At 40.9% G+C, this 16,271-nt stretch overlaps 2 protein-coding genes across 2 annotated transcripts; one reads left to right on the top strand and one right to left on the bottom strand.

Annotated features, from left to right (window-relative positions):
- The first annotated feature begins 2,966 nt into the window (after nucleotides 1-2,966).
- LOC132781717 (chemerin-like receptor 1) lies at nucleotides 2,967-11,908 on the top strand. The gene is made up of 2 exons (XM_060786126.2): nucleotides 2,967-3,049; nucleotides 9,621-11,908. The coding sequence occupies exon 2, from the start codon at nucleotides 9,661-9,663 to the stop codon at nucleotides 10,693-10,695; it is 1,035 nt and encodes a 344-aa protein (XP_060642109.2). The 5' UTR covers nucleotides 2,967-3,049; nucleotides 9,621-9,660; the 3' UTR covers nucleotides 10,696-11,908.
- A 2,975-nt stretch (nucleotides 11,909-14,883) lies between these two features.
- On the bottom strand, nucleotides 14,884-15,972 carry LOC137097936 (chemerin-like receptor 1). The gene has a single exon (XM_067473403.1). It carries the CDS (start codon nucleotides 15,970-15,972, stop codon nucleotides 14,884-14,886), a length of 1,089 nt encoding a protein of 362 aa, XP_067329504.1.
- Between the last annotated feature and the right edge of the window lie 299 nt (nucleotides 15,973-16,271).

Below are 16,271 nucleotides of genomic sequence, written 5' to 3'. Positions count from 1 at the left end.
TGGGATTTTGGATTTTTCCTGGTTTTTGGAATACTCATACTGCACACACACACACACACACACAATCTTTGGGAATGGGCCCCAAATCTAGACACAAAATTCACTGATGGTTCATTTGTATACAACCAATATCCAAAGCCTGGAGCTGATTCTACACAGACTTTTTAATAAGTTTGTGCATGAAATAAAGTTGGGTAGACTACAGTACATGGCTTCTCAGCAATAACATCAGCAGCAAGCTCTCAGAGAATTTATTATTTTATTATTAATGTTATTATTACATTTTCATTATTTTACTCAATTATTACACTTATCACATTTATTATTTCACTCTCTTTATTATTATTATTGGAAGGACACAAATACAATAAGAACAAAAGCAACAGAAAGACTAATCTACAAACCTCTCGCCCATTACATCAGTGGTTCCCAACCCTTTTTTTGAGCAGGGACCACTTGACCAGGAACCACTTGACTGGGACCACTTGACCAGGGACCACTTTGATAAGTGACTACTTGACCAGGGACCACTTGACCAGGCACCACTTTGACCAGGGCCCACTTGATCAGGGATCACGTTGACCAGGGTCCACTTGACCAGATCAAGGTGTAAGTTAGTAATTACTCTTCTCTCTTAGGGAGATGAGGACCATTGGTTCTAGCCTCTTTGCTTCTAGATCAGTGGTTCCCAACCTTTTGTTGACCAGGGATCACTCTCCAACATTAGTATCAAAAGGGTTACAAATCAGTTTTTGGTCAACTTTAGATTCAGTTTGGGGTGCTGATTCAGAAAATTGCATTAGATAGATTGCATCAGCTCTAGCTTCTGATACAGAAACAGGGAAGAAGTGGCAGGTGGTGTGAAAGGAGCAATAATAAAATTAATAAAAACAACTTCCCACACATAATAAAAATAATAAAAATAATAAAAATATCAACAACAACAATAATTTTATTTCTTACCTACTTTACTTCATGGTGGGTTACAACATAGCCAAAATACACCATCATTACATAAAATACATGCATTAAAATGTATTTCTACCAATTTCATATTAAAATACACAAAGATTAAACACAAGATTAAACAAAGATTAAAACACAAGATGCGAGTTTAAAATTTATGATTTAAACTGACTAGTACGCCTGTTGGAATAGATAGGTCCTCAGGTGTGTTTTAAATTCCAACAGCTCATTTAGCTGTCAGATCTCTTCAGGCGGGTCATTCCAGTCTTGGGATGTCCAATGATAGGGTCCTCTGGGTGACAGTCTCAAGGGATGGATTGTATTGGAGAAGGAGATCCTGTAGGTAACCTGGACCCAAACCACGTAGGGCTTTAAAGGTAAAAACCAACACTTTGTACTTTGTCCAGAAACTAATTGGTAGCCTACAGAATGACTTTAGTGATATGCTCACTTCTGGATGTTGCTGTAACCCATTTTGATGCTGTATTTTGAACCAACTGGAGTTTCCCAACTTCAGACAAACCTAGCCCAATGTAAACTGCATTGTAGAAGCCCAACCTTGAGGTTACCAGTGTGTGCACTACCTTCTTTAGGTTTTCCAAATCTAGGAAGGGACACAGTTGGCATATCAGCTGAAGCTGGTAGTAAGAACTCCTGCCTGTCACATTTACCTGGGCTGACATTTGGAGAGACAGATCCAAGAGTCCTTGTCCCAAGGTGTGATCACAATCTTTCAGGGTCTACTGCTGGTCTGCCATTGCCATACTGTTGCCATCTGACCTACACATTCTATCCATCAGCCCTAAACTCACAATTGTTTTTGCACCAGTCTGCCCACCCGTGCCAGGAAACTGATCATTATTGCAGAGCTCATTGGTAACTGGTTACTGTTTGCTTTTTAAATATTTTGTTATAATGTTGTTGTTTTATTCTGCTTTATTCTGTTGCGTATATATTTTAATGTGCTATTTTTTAACCATGTTGATCGGGCCCATCCCCATGTAAGGTGCCCTGAGTTCCTTTGGGGAAATGAAGGTGGGGTACAAAAATAAACTATTATTATTCCGGACCAGCTTACCTATCCGAACGTATTTCTCCTTATGAACCATCTAGGACACTAAGATCTTCTAGGGAGGACCTGCTCTCGGTCCGCCTTCCTTACAGATGCGTTTGGCGGGGATGAGAAACAGGGCCTTCTCAGTGGTGGCCCCTCGACTGTGGCACGCCCTTCCCAGGGATATAAGAGTGGCCCCCTCCCTCCTGACGTTTCGAAGAAAGGTTAAAACCTGGCTTTTTGAGCAGGCTTTTGCTAATCCAGTATAACTATGGAATGACCTGACGATGCAATTGAATAACGATTTTAACAAGGAGACGCTCACGATAATGTTTTTATGGTTTTGTACAGTTTTTATATTAGTATAAAATGTTTTTAACAGTATTTTATGATTGTTTTATTTGTTGAGGCATCAAATGTTACCAACTGTGAACCGGCCTGAATCGCAGTAGTATACACATACTATACAAAGGGCAGTATACAAATATAGTAAATAACTAAATAAATGAAATTATTATTATTATTATTATTATTATTATTATTATTATTATTGGGGGAATGTAACTCCATCCAGAACAGGTTGACACACCTTCACCCCCAGATGGCAAGCATATGTTGGAACAGTTACTTTTGAGAAGAACCTATGGACCATGCTGAACAACAACAACAACAAAATCTGGATCATTTTGTCCAGAAGAGAGATTTTGTCAACTTTTCCTTCCACAGCATGAGTTTCAAATGTTATATACGTTGGTGGAACCCCATTTGGCTTCATTGACAGAGTTCCCTCCTGGAATGGGAAGAATACAACAAATAAAAAGTTAGTAGGTCTGTTAGCTGGAGATGACGATGAAGCAAATGCCACAGAAGCTGAAATTTTGCTTGCTTTGCAATTGTAAAAGGCGTATGGACAAACCCTTTATATACCTCCAGCACACAACAGCAACCACTTCTGCTTTGCTGTTCTCATCAAGAACATCCTGACCAAGTTAGAAGCAGCAAGACAATAGCAATCTACTTTGTTGTAAGGTAAGGATCCTCACATAGACACATTTCCTTTTCTTTTTTCTTCTATACAAGACTGGTCAGAGAACAAAATGTTCTCCTGCCTTGTTTGTAGTTCTCAGATGGCAAAACTGCCATTCCCTAGGATAGTTGTCTTTCTCCTTCTTCCTTGACTGATTGTACTGTGACCCACCTCAAGCCACAAGGAGGGACGAGCAAGAAATTATTATTATTATTATCATCATCATCATCATCATCATCATCATCATCATCATCATCATTAGCCTTCAAGCATTTACCAACTTATAGTAGATCTAGCACAGGTTTTCCTGGGGCTGAGAGAACATGATTCACTCACAGTGGGTTTTCAAGTCTGAACAGAGAGTTCGAACCCCAGTCCACAGAGTCGTTTTCTAACACTCAAATCCCTACTCCATGGAGGCTTTCTCTCCTTTTACTGGCACAGAATTTAGACATTTCTCATGATGGTCAGTGTTGAAAAACATTTTCAATATTGTAATCATTTTGAATATATTATTAGTGCCAAATCTGAAAAATGCAATAAGAATGTCACACCACACACAGTTCTTTTACAAATTCGATATTTTTTTTAATCAATTGTGTTGTTTGCCAGTTTTAAGTGCAGATGCTAGATCAGTCATGAGCAAACCTGGCTCTCCAGGTGTTTTGAACTTCAACTCGCACAATTCCTAATAGCCTACTGACTGTTAGGAAGTGTGGGAGTTGAAGTCCAAAACATCTGGAGGGCCGAATTTTCCCAGGCCTGTGCTAGATGCTTCAATACCAGTTGTTTTAGTGCTTTTGAATTGAGGTATGTGTTTCACATTAATAAATTAATGTTTTTAAAAAATTCCATTAGAAGACTGTAAACCCCTTTTGTCATTTACTTTTACTTGCAAAGAGATCTTACTCCAAAGAAGAAGAAGTTGCCATAGCTTTGCATGCAGTTTATTTATTTATTTGAAGCATTTACATTCTGCCCTTCTCACTCCATAGGGGACTCAGGGCGGAACACAACATATATACGGCAAGCATTCCATGCCGAAACATAAAATAACTCTAAATATACACAAACATTAAAATCAGTTATATCCACTTTAAAGAACAGATGTATGTTGATATAGAATATATGTATGTTGAAACTTGTGGCTGGACTAAGTTTATCAATCATTTTTTGGATTTTTTGAGTTGTTATTGATGTTAAGTCACTGGGTTGTTGTAGATGTTGTCGGATGTTAAATCAGCTTCAGCTTACAACAGAGATCTCCGTGAGCCTTGTTCATCAGGAGTGGCTCACATCTTGCAAACTCAAGGCCTTTTCTTCCCTTACTGGATCAATCCATCTGAAAATTTTGGTCTTCCTTTAGTGTTAATACTTTGTCTCTTGTGCAGAAAATGTTATCATATTCTGTGCAAAATCCCCACATATTTCTGTGAACAAAATGCATTATTCCTACACAAAACATCCACATGTGAATTTTGCACAGGATAAGGTTCCAATTGCAAATAGGAATCAAAAACTGTGGTTTTCAAAAATTGCCTTGCAGTGGGAAGAAGATAGTGGGAAGCACATTCCGGATAAATTACAAACAGGATGCTGGCCGACATATGTCCTCCAGTCTGTCCAGAAAGTTCACTTACCTGCAAGATTGTGGCTGAAAAATCAGCTATCTAAAAATCTGCTATAAGATGGTCCTTTATGCATTGCCAAAAAGAAGAATTGAAGAAATACATCACCAGAGAGGAGGAAATATTTGAATTGGCTATGTCAGCCCTTCACATTCAATGGCGTTAGGGTCAAAAATTGCAAGGCAAACTTTGAAAACAGTTTGGGACCTGCCTATCTTCATGACCGCACATTCCTTTATGAACCTGCATGATCTCTACGATTTTCTGGGGAGGATCTCCTCCTGCTCCCACCCTCATCAGAAGCATGGTTGATGGGGACAAGGGAGAGGGTCTTCTTGGTGGTGGTCCTCTGGCTCTGGAATTCCCTCCCCAGGGAGATTAGGCTAGTACCCTACCCACCATCTCCATCTTCCGCAAAGATCTAAAGACATGAATGTTCCACTGTGCTTTTGATTAGATAATTCCCCAGACAATGTTGGCCCCAGCTATGACCCAAATCTCATCCTTACACTTTGCTACCGTTCTCTACCTAGAGATATAATGCTCTATCTATATTGCCCTCTATCCCCAATTTTGCCATTCAACTTAGGCACCTTTTCTATCAGCCCATCCCTCATAATTGATTGCACTAGTTTGCCAAAAACTGGTTACTACTTCAAGTCCATTGAGTTGTTGGTTCGATGGTTGTTTTATATTTTGTTATAATGTTGTTGTTTTATTCCTTTTTATGCTGTTGTTACGTTTCATGTATTACATTTTAACTATGTTGACTGGGCTTAATCCCCATGTAAGCCGTCCGAGTCCCTTCGGGGAGATGGAGGCGAGGTCCAAAAATAAAGTTATTACAGTAGAGTCTCGCTTATCGAATGTAAACGGGCGACCAGTACATTGGATAAGCAAAAATGTTGGATAATAAGGAGGGATAAAGGAAAAGCCTATTAAATGTCAAATTATGTCATGTTTTTACAAATTAAGCATCATGTTTTACAACAAATCGACAGAAAAAGCACCTCAATACACTGTAACATTATGTAGTAACTACTGTATTTATGAATTTAGCACCAAAACATTGCAATGTATTGAAATGGGTGTGGATTTGGAGGCAGATTGCGTTGGATAATACAGAATGTTGGATGAGCGAAGGTTGGATAAGCAAGACTCTACTGCATTATTGTTATTATTATTATTATTATTATTATTATTATTCCCAAATAAAACTGAACAACCACAAATAAAGATTTTATATATATATATGAAAGCATAGTTCTCTAGAAATTTGTAGGTCTACCGTCTTGGCTCTATTGTCAACTTTCATTGGAAGCTGACCATAGATGCATTGGAGGACCTAACAATTTCTAAAGGAATGCACTCTCTACCTCCTCCAGCATAACCGGAGGAAGCTGAGCCAAGAGTCACACTGGAGAACCTAGAAATTCCTTGGGATAACATTTTAATTCAAATCTGTAAATAAATCCACAAAAGGCAAAATCGCAAAAACAGAGGGACAACTGAATATGCAAGCTTCAAAACAATTACTATAATTTAAACAGAAACACAAATTATTCCACCATAGTGTGAAATAGCATGTCTTCCTGTGGGTCTGTCTACTCTGCTGTCCAGTGACCACTTTCAAAACCTCTGATCTCTCTTCTTATGGCTCTTTATCCTAAAACTAGGCATGAACCAGGCAGGCTTTCGAAAAAAGATGGCTATGAATAGAGGAGTGGCTTTGATAGTCTTAAAAAAAACGCATTTCCACTTATTTCCAGCTGTTTTTAGCTTATTCTTGTAAGCCAAAACTTTTGTTCCTTACTGCTTCATACTATGAGGTTAGGGTTGCCCTTTTATTTTGCACCATGTCATACAACATGTGCTGCTCTGAAAATAACTCTTATGAGGCCCTTTAAATAAACTAAGAGAGTCAGGATGAATGAAAGAATCAATCAATCCATCAATCAACATATGTGTGTATATGTGAGTATATATGTCTGTCTGTCTGTCTGTCGGTCGGTCGGTCTGTCTGTCTATCTATCTATCTATCTATCTATCTATCTATCTATCTGGCTTCTGGCTATCTATCTATATGGCTTCTGGTCCTCTGTCTGTCTATCCATCTGTCCATCTGTCTATCTGTCTGTCTGTCTATCTATCTATCTATCTATCTATCTATCTATCTATCTATCTGGCTTCTGGCCCTCTATCTATCTATATGGCTTCTGGCTATCTATCTATCTATCTATCTGGCTTCTGGCCCTCTGTCTGTCTGTCTGTCTGTCCCACCCTTCCTCCCTCCCTTCCTCCCTCTAGCTATCTATGGCTTCTGGCCCTTTAGCAATTTCTTACCAAGCAGGCATTCAATAGTTGAGATATTTCTCCTAATGGGCAAAATGTCTCACTTTTTGAATATTTCCTACTTTGTAAAAAGGCACAACAACTATCTATAGTGGAGAATATAATGCCACATTTGGAAGGTTTCTTAAGTCTGCCAGTGTTTTTCCTCTTCCTGTACTGAGGGTGACACAAGTGTCAACACCTCTTCCTGTCTTGGCTAATAACACGTATCACATCCTCTTGGCACTCACCCTACTCAAGTCCCATGCCATTCCTCTTTCAATGACAAGGCTGCAGAACTCAGGAACCAAAGGAACAAGAAGAAGATGGAGATCAGAATGTGGGATAGTATCTTGAGAATTTGCTTTGATTAGTTGCTGACATTGTGACTTCCACCAGGACATTTCCTGCAACGGTCTCAATTTGGCACCCCCAATTAATCTTGTGTTGTCCCACTTTTTCAGCTCCTTTTAGAATGCCCCGGAATGCATTTACATTGTAGTATTAATGCAATTTGGCACCACTTTAACTGCCGTGGCTCAATGCTATGGAATCATGATTGCTGTAGTTTTACAAGCTCTTTAGCATTCATTATCAAAGGGTGATGATGTCTCAGCAAAGGACAAATCCCAGGATTCCATAGCATTGAGCCATGGCAGTTAAAGTGTCAAACTCTATTGATCCCACTGTATAGATGAACCCTTAGTCTTCCTTCCACCTTTTCCCATTACTTCTGTAATCTGAGTGCAAAATGTTGAAGTACAGGCAGTCCCCAAGTTATAAACATCCGACTTACAAATGACTCATAGTTAAGAACGAGGCTGAGACAACAGGAAGTGAGAGAAATCTACACCTCGGCAGGGAAATTAACTCCGGAAAGAGTTACCATGGGGGAAAAGTGTTCCTATTCATTCCTTTTGCCAAGTTAACCACATTAGGTAAAGGTAAGGGTAAGGTTTTTCCCCTGACATTAAGTCCGGCCGTGTCTGATTCTGGGGATTGGTGCTCATCTCCATTTCTAAGCTGAAGAGCCAGTGTTGTCCGTAGAAACCTCAGGTCATGTGGCTGGCATGATTGCATGGAGTGCCGTTACCTTCCCGCCAGAGTGGTACCTATTGATCTACTCTGATTTACATGTTTTTGAACTGCTAGGTTGGCAGAAGCTGGGGCTAATAGCGGGAGCTCATGCTGCTCCCCGGATTAACCTGCGACCTTTTGGTCAGCAAGTTCAGCAGGTCAGCGCTTTAACCCACTGCGCCACCAGGGGCTCCTAACCACATTACTTGGCCACATATGTCCCATTGGAGTTTCCATCTCTGAAATGTTGGAGTGTATGTCAGTTTTCTTTGTGCTGAGCCTTTCTTGCTTAATACAAACTGAAATACTACAATGTTCCACTGCAGTGGTTGAATGGTGAGGTGTGTTGAGCAATCTATTAAGAAACCAGGCAGAAGGTGATATCAGTTTCCATCACTTATGGTGAACTAAAGGTGAAAAAGTTTTCCAACAACATTATAGAGCATGATCAGTGAATGGATGGCTCCGTAGAAGGGAAAGCTTATCTTGACTGAACTTGCTACTGAATGCTTTGGACATACTAAGTATGTTTGCTCAAAGGGGAGGGGGGGGGGTGTGACTCCTGTATATTTGGATGAAGGGCATCTCTCTTTTATTAAATGGCTTGAGTATCCCTTACCGAATAAACCTACAACAACCTCAGGTCAACCTCTGAGGATGCTTGCAATGCTTGCCAACCTACCACAACCCAGTTTTTTCACACACACACACACACACACACACACACACACACACACTAGCTGTACCCACCACACGTTGCTGTGGCCAACCTTCTCTCCCTCTTTCTTTCCTCCTTTCTTTCTCTCCTTCTTTCCTTCCTTTTTTTCTTTCCTTCTCTCCTTCCTTCCTTCTCTTGCTCTTCCCTTCCTTCCCCCTTTTCTTTCCCTTCTTCCTCCCCTTTCTTCCTTCTCTACCTATTCTTGGACTGCAACTCCCAGCAGTCCTCCTTATCTATCATCTATCTATCTATCTATCTATCTATCTATCTATCTCTATGTAATATATCTATCTGGAGGATTGCTGGGAGTTGAAATCCAGGAATAGGAAATTGGAAATATGCAGGAGTTGGGATGCTCTCAAAGAGATCCAAGGGGAAGAAAGCTTGCATCTTGGAAGCAGTGCATTTGGATCGTCCTCCTCTCCTAAAGGGCCTGGTCTAGGGGATGCTGGGAGCTGTAGTCTGAAAGAGAGTGTGGATATGCTACTGTGTGTTTTGTTTGCCCAGGAGAGTTGTTTCTGCACCTGCGCTGCAGTGTCTTTTTGCTTTTTTGGCCTTTTAAGTACCTTTTGCAGTGTTTTTCAGTGTTTTTATGTGTGATGGTAACTCGTTGGCCTGATAGATGTATTGTGTCCAAATTTGGTGTTAATTCGTCCAGTGGTTTTTGAGTTATGTTAATCTCACAAACTAACATTACATTACATATATATCTCTTTTTTTTTTAAAAAAAGAATGCATACATTGTTCCCATCCTGATTTTAACTGCTTTATGAATTGTTTTCAGTAACACATTTAAATTTTGTTTTTGTCTTGTTTCAGCCAGGAAGACGCAACTGAAGGAGAGTCTCCCTTGAAGGAAATGGAAAACACAACATCTGATGATTATGACTATGATTATTCTGAGATAGCTGTCTTGCACAAAACGATGAATATTTTCACTATAGTAATCTACAGCCTTGCCTTTGTGTTGGGAGTCATTGGTAATGGGCTGGTCATTTTCATCACTGGCTTCCGCATGAAGAAGACAGTGAACACTGTCTGGTTCCTTAACCTGTCCATTGCTGACTTCACCTTGACACTTTTTCTGCCCTTTAGCATTGCCTACATAGCCCTGGGATTTCACTGGCCATTTGGCCAGGCTATGTGCAAATTCAACACTGCACTAGCTGTCCTCAATCTCTATGCTAGCGTCTACCTTCTCATGGTCATCAGCATCGACCGTTGCATTTCTGTCAGGTATCCGGTGTGGGCTCAGAACCATCGGTCTCCCCGTCTGGCTTCCTTTGTGACTGTGGGCATTTGGATCGTGGCCTTGGTGTTGACTTCTCCAAACTTCCATTTCAAAGTCACTGGTCCAGATCCATATGATGAGAGCACGATCCTCTGCTTTACCAATTATAGCCACAACATGGAGCAAACTAAAATGATACATTATGCTATGATCACCAGTCGGTTCATCTTTGCCTTCGTCATTCCCTTTACTGTCATTGTGGTTTGCTATGGGGCGATTGTTCTGAAGCTTCGGAGAAACCGGTTGACCCAGTCCACCAAACCTTTCAAGGTCATCACAGCGGTGATTGTGGCCTTTTTTCTCTGCTGGCTTCCTTATCATATTTTTTCTTTCATTGAGACCAAAGTTAATGAGACGCCTGGGCTGCACCTGGTAATCCTTATTGGTATTCCCTTGACGTCTAGTTTGGCTTTCATCAACAGCTGTCTCAACCCAATCCTTTATGTCTTTATGGGACATGATTTCAAGGAGAGGCTGAAACGTTCCCTATTCTCTGCTTTTGAGAATGCCTTTGCTGAGGAGGCCAGCGAGAGCACAGCACAAACCAAAATGAAGTCCTCCATTCAGCTGGATTCTCGGGACCTCGTAAATATGGCACCCTGAGTGGCCTTCGGGCTGATATGGGCGGGATAGAAATAGTGTAAATAAATAAATAATTGACAAGTGTATAGCTGAGAATGGCCTAGGTTCTGCTTGACGTCTTTCAGACCACCCATCTTGCTAGATGATTGCTTCCATTATTGAACTACGCTTTCCATCAATATACTTCTCCAATTGTTCAACTAAAATATAACCCCCTGTAATGGAAAGTTTGCAAGATATGTCATTATGAGACCTACAGTGCAAGCAAGCCTCTTTGTCCATGTGCTTTTAAGATAATGTGCTTCAGAATTGCCTTGTGCCCCCAAACATAGGCCTAGATTTAGGCAGCAATTTCTTGGAGTCACATTCTGAACATTACATCTTCCAACTTTATGATTTGCCTGGTTCATAGTAGGTCGCACTGAAGTTATGCAACATGAAAAATTGGCTGTCCTCTAGGATTGTTTACCTGGGGCAACACTTGGGAGAGTACCTTTTGAGCTGCAGTTCCTGGAGTTATCCAGTCAGCACGCTTTCTAGTGGAATTTGGGAGCTGTAGCTCATGCCCATACCTGGCATTTAACAGAGATCTTTTTCATGTTCCACAATTATAGCACTTTTTGCCACTTTAAATGTGAGGGCTTCATCCTACAAAATTCTGAGATTTACAACTGCAGGATGTGTTTATATATTTCTACCAGACAGCTGTAATGCCTTATTAAACTACAAATCTCAGGATACTGTAGGTTTTTAAAGTGGTTTCATGGTACTATAACTGTGCTATCCCCATCCACCTAGCAGATGGAAAACCGCAATGCGAATAGATGAATAGGAACTGCATTAAGCAGAGAGGTATTTTAGGCTCAGCACAGTTTACAAAGAAAGCACTTCGGTAAGGAAATGGAGCAACAGCACCCTCCAGTGACCGGAACTGAGCACAGCCTCCAAAAGATGTCAAATGAGATAAAACCTAAATATACCTCTATCTGTTGTCTTTCTTATCATTGTATACTCGACATTGAATGGTTGCCGTATATGTGTTCTGTGATCTGCCCTGAGTCTCCTTCGGGGTGAGAAGAGTGGAATATAAGTACTGTAAATAAATAAAGAAATGTGTGAAAACAACCAAATACCATTTTGTGGCCTGTGGTCTAATGCCATGTTATAGATACTTTTCTAAAGAACATAGGGACAATCAGCTTTAACTCATTGTTTGACTTTTAACTTTTCTGTACTGGAATAAACCTATTTGTTCTTATTCAGTCATTTGTGTATAGCCTTTTTTGGGCGCTTACTTGGGTTGCAGAAAGATGGGGTGCTGGGAGAGCAGGAATTTTAGGGGCAGTCATCCAGGGTTTCCTTCAATAGAAGGAAATCACTGCAAATGAAGACGTTTGGCAGTTCAAGCCACAGGTTGGGATGAGTTCCCACCATTAGCCTTCCTGGCAGTTCGAAAACAATAATGTGAGTAGATCAACACTTTGGCGGGGAGGTAAAACATACCCATTCAGACATGCAATACGATCAGGAAGGCATCCACAGACAAGGCTCCTCAGCATGGAAAATAGAACAACAGCACCTCCCCATGGCCAGAGTCAAGAGCAGCTTCCAGATGCTGGAGATGGAAAGAGGGAAGCCTTTGCGTCTGTCTGTGTATTGTCTGTCTGCTGTTAATTGCATAATGGCATTGAATGTTTGAAATATATGTATTCTATAATCTGCTCAGGGAGATAGAGCAGAATATAAATAAAGTATATTACATTATTATTAATCCCAATTAATCCGCTGCCCCCTACCTTTTCAGATGATTTTTAAACACCCCAGTTTCCCCCTCTTCCTCCCTTTGTCCTCAACTTATTGCAATTGCTTTCAGCTGGCTTTGCCCTTCTTGATAGGCTCAGGCAGATGCAAATTTTGTCAGCATTTCTGAGTTTGCATTAATAACTTTTGCTATTTTAACTGCACTGTAATGTTGCCTGGCCCCTCTTGTTTCAGTTTTTACCTGTGAAATGTCAGAGGGTATGACCTTGCTCTGCCAGATCTCAAGGAGAACAATCTCATTTCTCTTCCCTTGCCACTTCAATGTCCTGTGCACTTCCCTCTCAAGGATTTGACAGTTGCCTGCCTGTACTGGGAGCATGAGCTACATACAGCAAAGCATAATTTTGGTCAATATCATCTAATAATCAAGTGTGAGTAAGAGCAATAGAAATAAGTGGGGCTGGTTGTTATTAATGAGTTGAGAGAAGAGGACACAAGCCTCTTATACATATAATTCAGATTATCAAAGCAGATAATCTGCATGATCTGCTTTGAACTGGATTATCTGAGTCTACACTGCCATATAATCCAGTTCAAAGAAGATAATCTGGGTTTTACATGGCAGTGTAGAAGGGGCCTCACTGTTATAATAGCAGCCATCTGGGAGGTGGCAGAGTGTAGCAGTAGTATGTGTAGAAGGGGCAAGTTTGCTATATGCATGCTGTTGGATGAATGTGATCAGTGTGTGAATGCATTGTTATGACTTCATTTGAAGTAGCAAAACAAAACTTTTTTCAGACAAAATCCATGCGCTAGCACACTTTTGTGGGTCTTCAATTTTATTTATTCACACACTACACATGTTTTTTTTTACCCCAAGACCAGTGACTACCTATACAAAGCTTTGAAATTCAATATTTTTGTATAACTAGATAACACTGGATAATTTTATTCCATTTGACAAAAAATATTCATGCACCTTAGAATTGGGGTTTTAATTCCCCCTCCACCATGTTTTTTTTTTTTTACAGACTGGTAAAATGACTTGGCTTCTAGCTTGCCAACTGGTAAGTAGACGGTTAATAGTCTGGTAAGTATGAAAAGGTGCAGCTCAGGGAAAAGCTCCAAGTTCAGTCATCTGATATTTCCAGCTTGGATAACAAGTGATGGGGATTTTTTTTTTAAAAAAATGAAAGAAACAATAATACTGTGCCCCCCCCCCCCTCCCTAGATATCCCTTGGGGCTCATTTCCAGGACTTCTGTGGATACCAAAATTGGTGGAAGCTCGGGTGGCAAATTGAAATGGCAACCTTTATATAAAATGTCAAAGTCAGGGTTTACTATATGGATTTTTTCCTAGATATTTTTGATTCATTGTTGGTAGGCAGTACTAATTGCAGTGACTGTACTAATTCTAAACAATTTAACAACATTCAAAACACAAAACGAAGGGCCAAAGTGGCACAGCAGGTTAAACCGTAAACTGCAGAACTTGCTGATCGGAAGGTTGGTCGTTCGAATCCAGGGTTCAGGGTGAGCTCTTATTATTAGGCCCAGTTTCTGCCAACCTAGCAGTTTGAAAACATGCAAATGTGAGTAGATCAATAGGTACCACTTCAGTGGGAAGGTAACAGTGCTCCATGCAGCAATGCTGGCCATATGGCCTTGGAGGCGTCTACAGACAACGGCGGCTCTTCAGCTTAGAAAGGGAGATGAGCACCATCTCCCAGAGTTGGACATGACTAGGCTTAATGTCAAGAGGAAACCTTTACCTTAAAACATAATAGCCAGAATAAATGCACAATATTTTCTTAATAAAACACTCTTTACAAACATCTAAAAACATGTCTGAATAAATAACTTTTTGCCTACAAAGGAAACAAAGCAGAAGAGGGCTGAACTGACTTCTTGTGGGAGCTCCAAAGCCTGGAGAGGACACCAAGAAAGACTTCTCGTTTTTCTTTACCGAATGTACTTGTTAAACCGTAAACTGCAGAACTTGCTGATCGGAAGGTTGGCCCTAAAAAATTCAAAAACTTGGCCAAGCTCATATTTATGCCCATAGACATTGAGCAATACCCACTCCCTTCCCTCAAAACCTGGAAGTGGTTGGAAGTGGCCATGCAATTCTTCCCCTTGATTTGAATTATCATAAACTCTCTCTCTCTCTCTTTCTCTCTCTCTCTCTCTCTCTCTCTCTCTCTCCCCCCCCACACACACACAAACACACAGAGTCTTTCATGCAAAACAATGCCCCCCCCCCCGACCTTTGCCTTTGCTTTTAAAAAACACATTGCATAAGTGACCATACTCAGTGAAAACAAATCCTTCCTTGCATCTTCCGGAGATCTCCACCAAGTTGCACAAGGGTTTCAATTTGCAAATTGAGCTTGCACTTCTTTGATGGTACTCAGTGTTGACTGCATCTAAGCCTGGGAAAAGATAATTCAAACCATGCTAGATTCCACGCCTGATGTAGAACTGGAGTTTCTGTTGCTGGAGAAAGAGGACACCACCCAGTTTTCACTGAAAGCTCCTTTAAAGGTGGACAGGAATGATCGGCAGTCAGTTTGTCTGCAATTGGGCCCAATGAAGGCATACAAGAGGGGGTTCAGGCAGCTGTTGAGGCAGACCAGACCGTGAGCCAATGGCATTCCTATGTCAAGGATGGGCTTCATTTCAAAGTTATCACCCTCCAGCACATCAAGAATGGCAAAGAGGTGGTAGGGAAACCAGCAACAGAAGAAGGCCACAACTACCGCTACTATGATTTTGAAGGATCGGCTAAACCGACCAAAGATCTTCCCTCTTAGCTTGATGATGATGGCACAGTAGCAGCTCAAAATAATATGGAAGGGAATGAGAAAACCTATCACAAATTCAGTAATCACCAAAGAACGGTGTGTCCATAGACTGTTGGCATCATTCGAACCAAAGTTGTAGTTGCATTGTATAGTGCCATCCCATATGTGTTCTGTGTCACGGAAGATGAAGTAAGGCAAGCTGAGGGTCAAGGCAGTCACCCAGATGACTGCAGATACAATGGAAGCCAGTCGGAGAGTACGGTTATTCAAGGCCCAGACTGGATGCAGCACTGAAACACAACGGTCAGCACTGATAGCTGTCAAGAAGAAGACACTGGCAAACATGTTGAGGAAGGGCACCACCATGTCAAGTTTACACAAAGCCCTCCCCAATGGCCAGTGATCCAGGACAGCATAAAGAATCTCTGAAGAGAGACAAATAGCAAAAACAAAGTCGGCCACAGCAAGGTTGAGATACCAAATGGTGGTCACTGTTTTCTTGAGATGGAAACCTGTGAGGAAAATAACAAGGCTGTTGCCTGTGGCCCCCAGAAACAAGGTTACACTGTAAATTGCTATGGAAATAGCTTTCATCACCCAAGAGATGTGCAGTTCATTGTAGTTAGGTCCCGAGAGCCAGTCTCCATCCCAGCTAAAGTTGTAGAAATCGTAGTAGCTAGATGATGGAAATTCATTGCTTCTGTTGAATGGAAAGGAGGTGAAAGCATCCATCTCTTCTCACAATCACTCGTGGTTTCTTTCTCTATTCTGATTTCTTCTGTTTAAACAGAAATGAATAAGGAAGTCTATGTCAGAAAAGGAGAGATCCAGGTCTAGAAATCAGAAATACAGTTGACTCTCCACATTGGAATTTTTAGTAATTATTTGTAGAATCATAGTTGGAAGAGACCTCATGGGCCATCCAGTCCAGCCCCCTGCCAAGAAGCAGGAAAATCACATTCAAAGCACCCCTGACAGATGGCCATCCAGCCTTTGCTTAAAAGCTTCCAAAGAAGGAGTCTCCACCACAC

Source organism: Anolis sagrei, chromosome X, assembly GCF_037176765.1.
Source record: "Anolis sagrei isolate rAnoSag1 chromosome X, rAnoSag1.mat, whole genome shotgun sequence".
Taxonomy (NCBI): Eukaryota; Metazoa; Chordata; class Lepidosauria; order Squamata; family Dactyloidae; genus Anolis; species Anolis sagrei.
The sequence above is the reverse complement of the archived record's forward strand: the minus strand, read 5'-3'. Positions and strand labels throughout refer to the sequence as shown.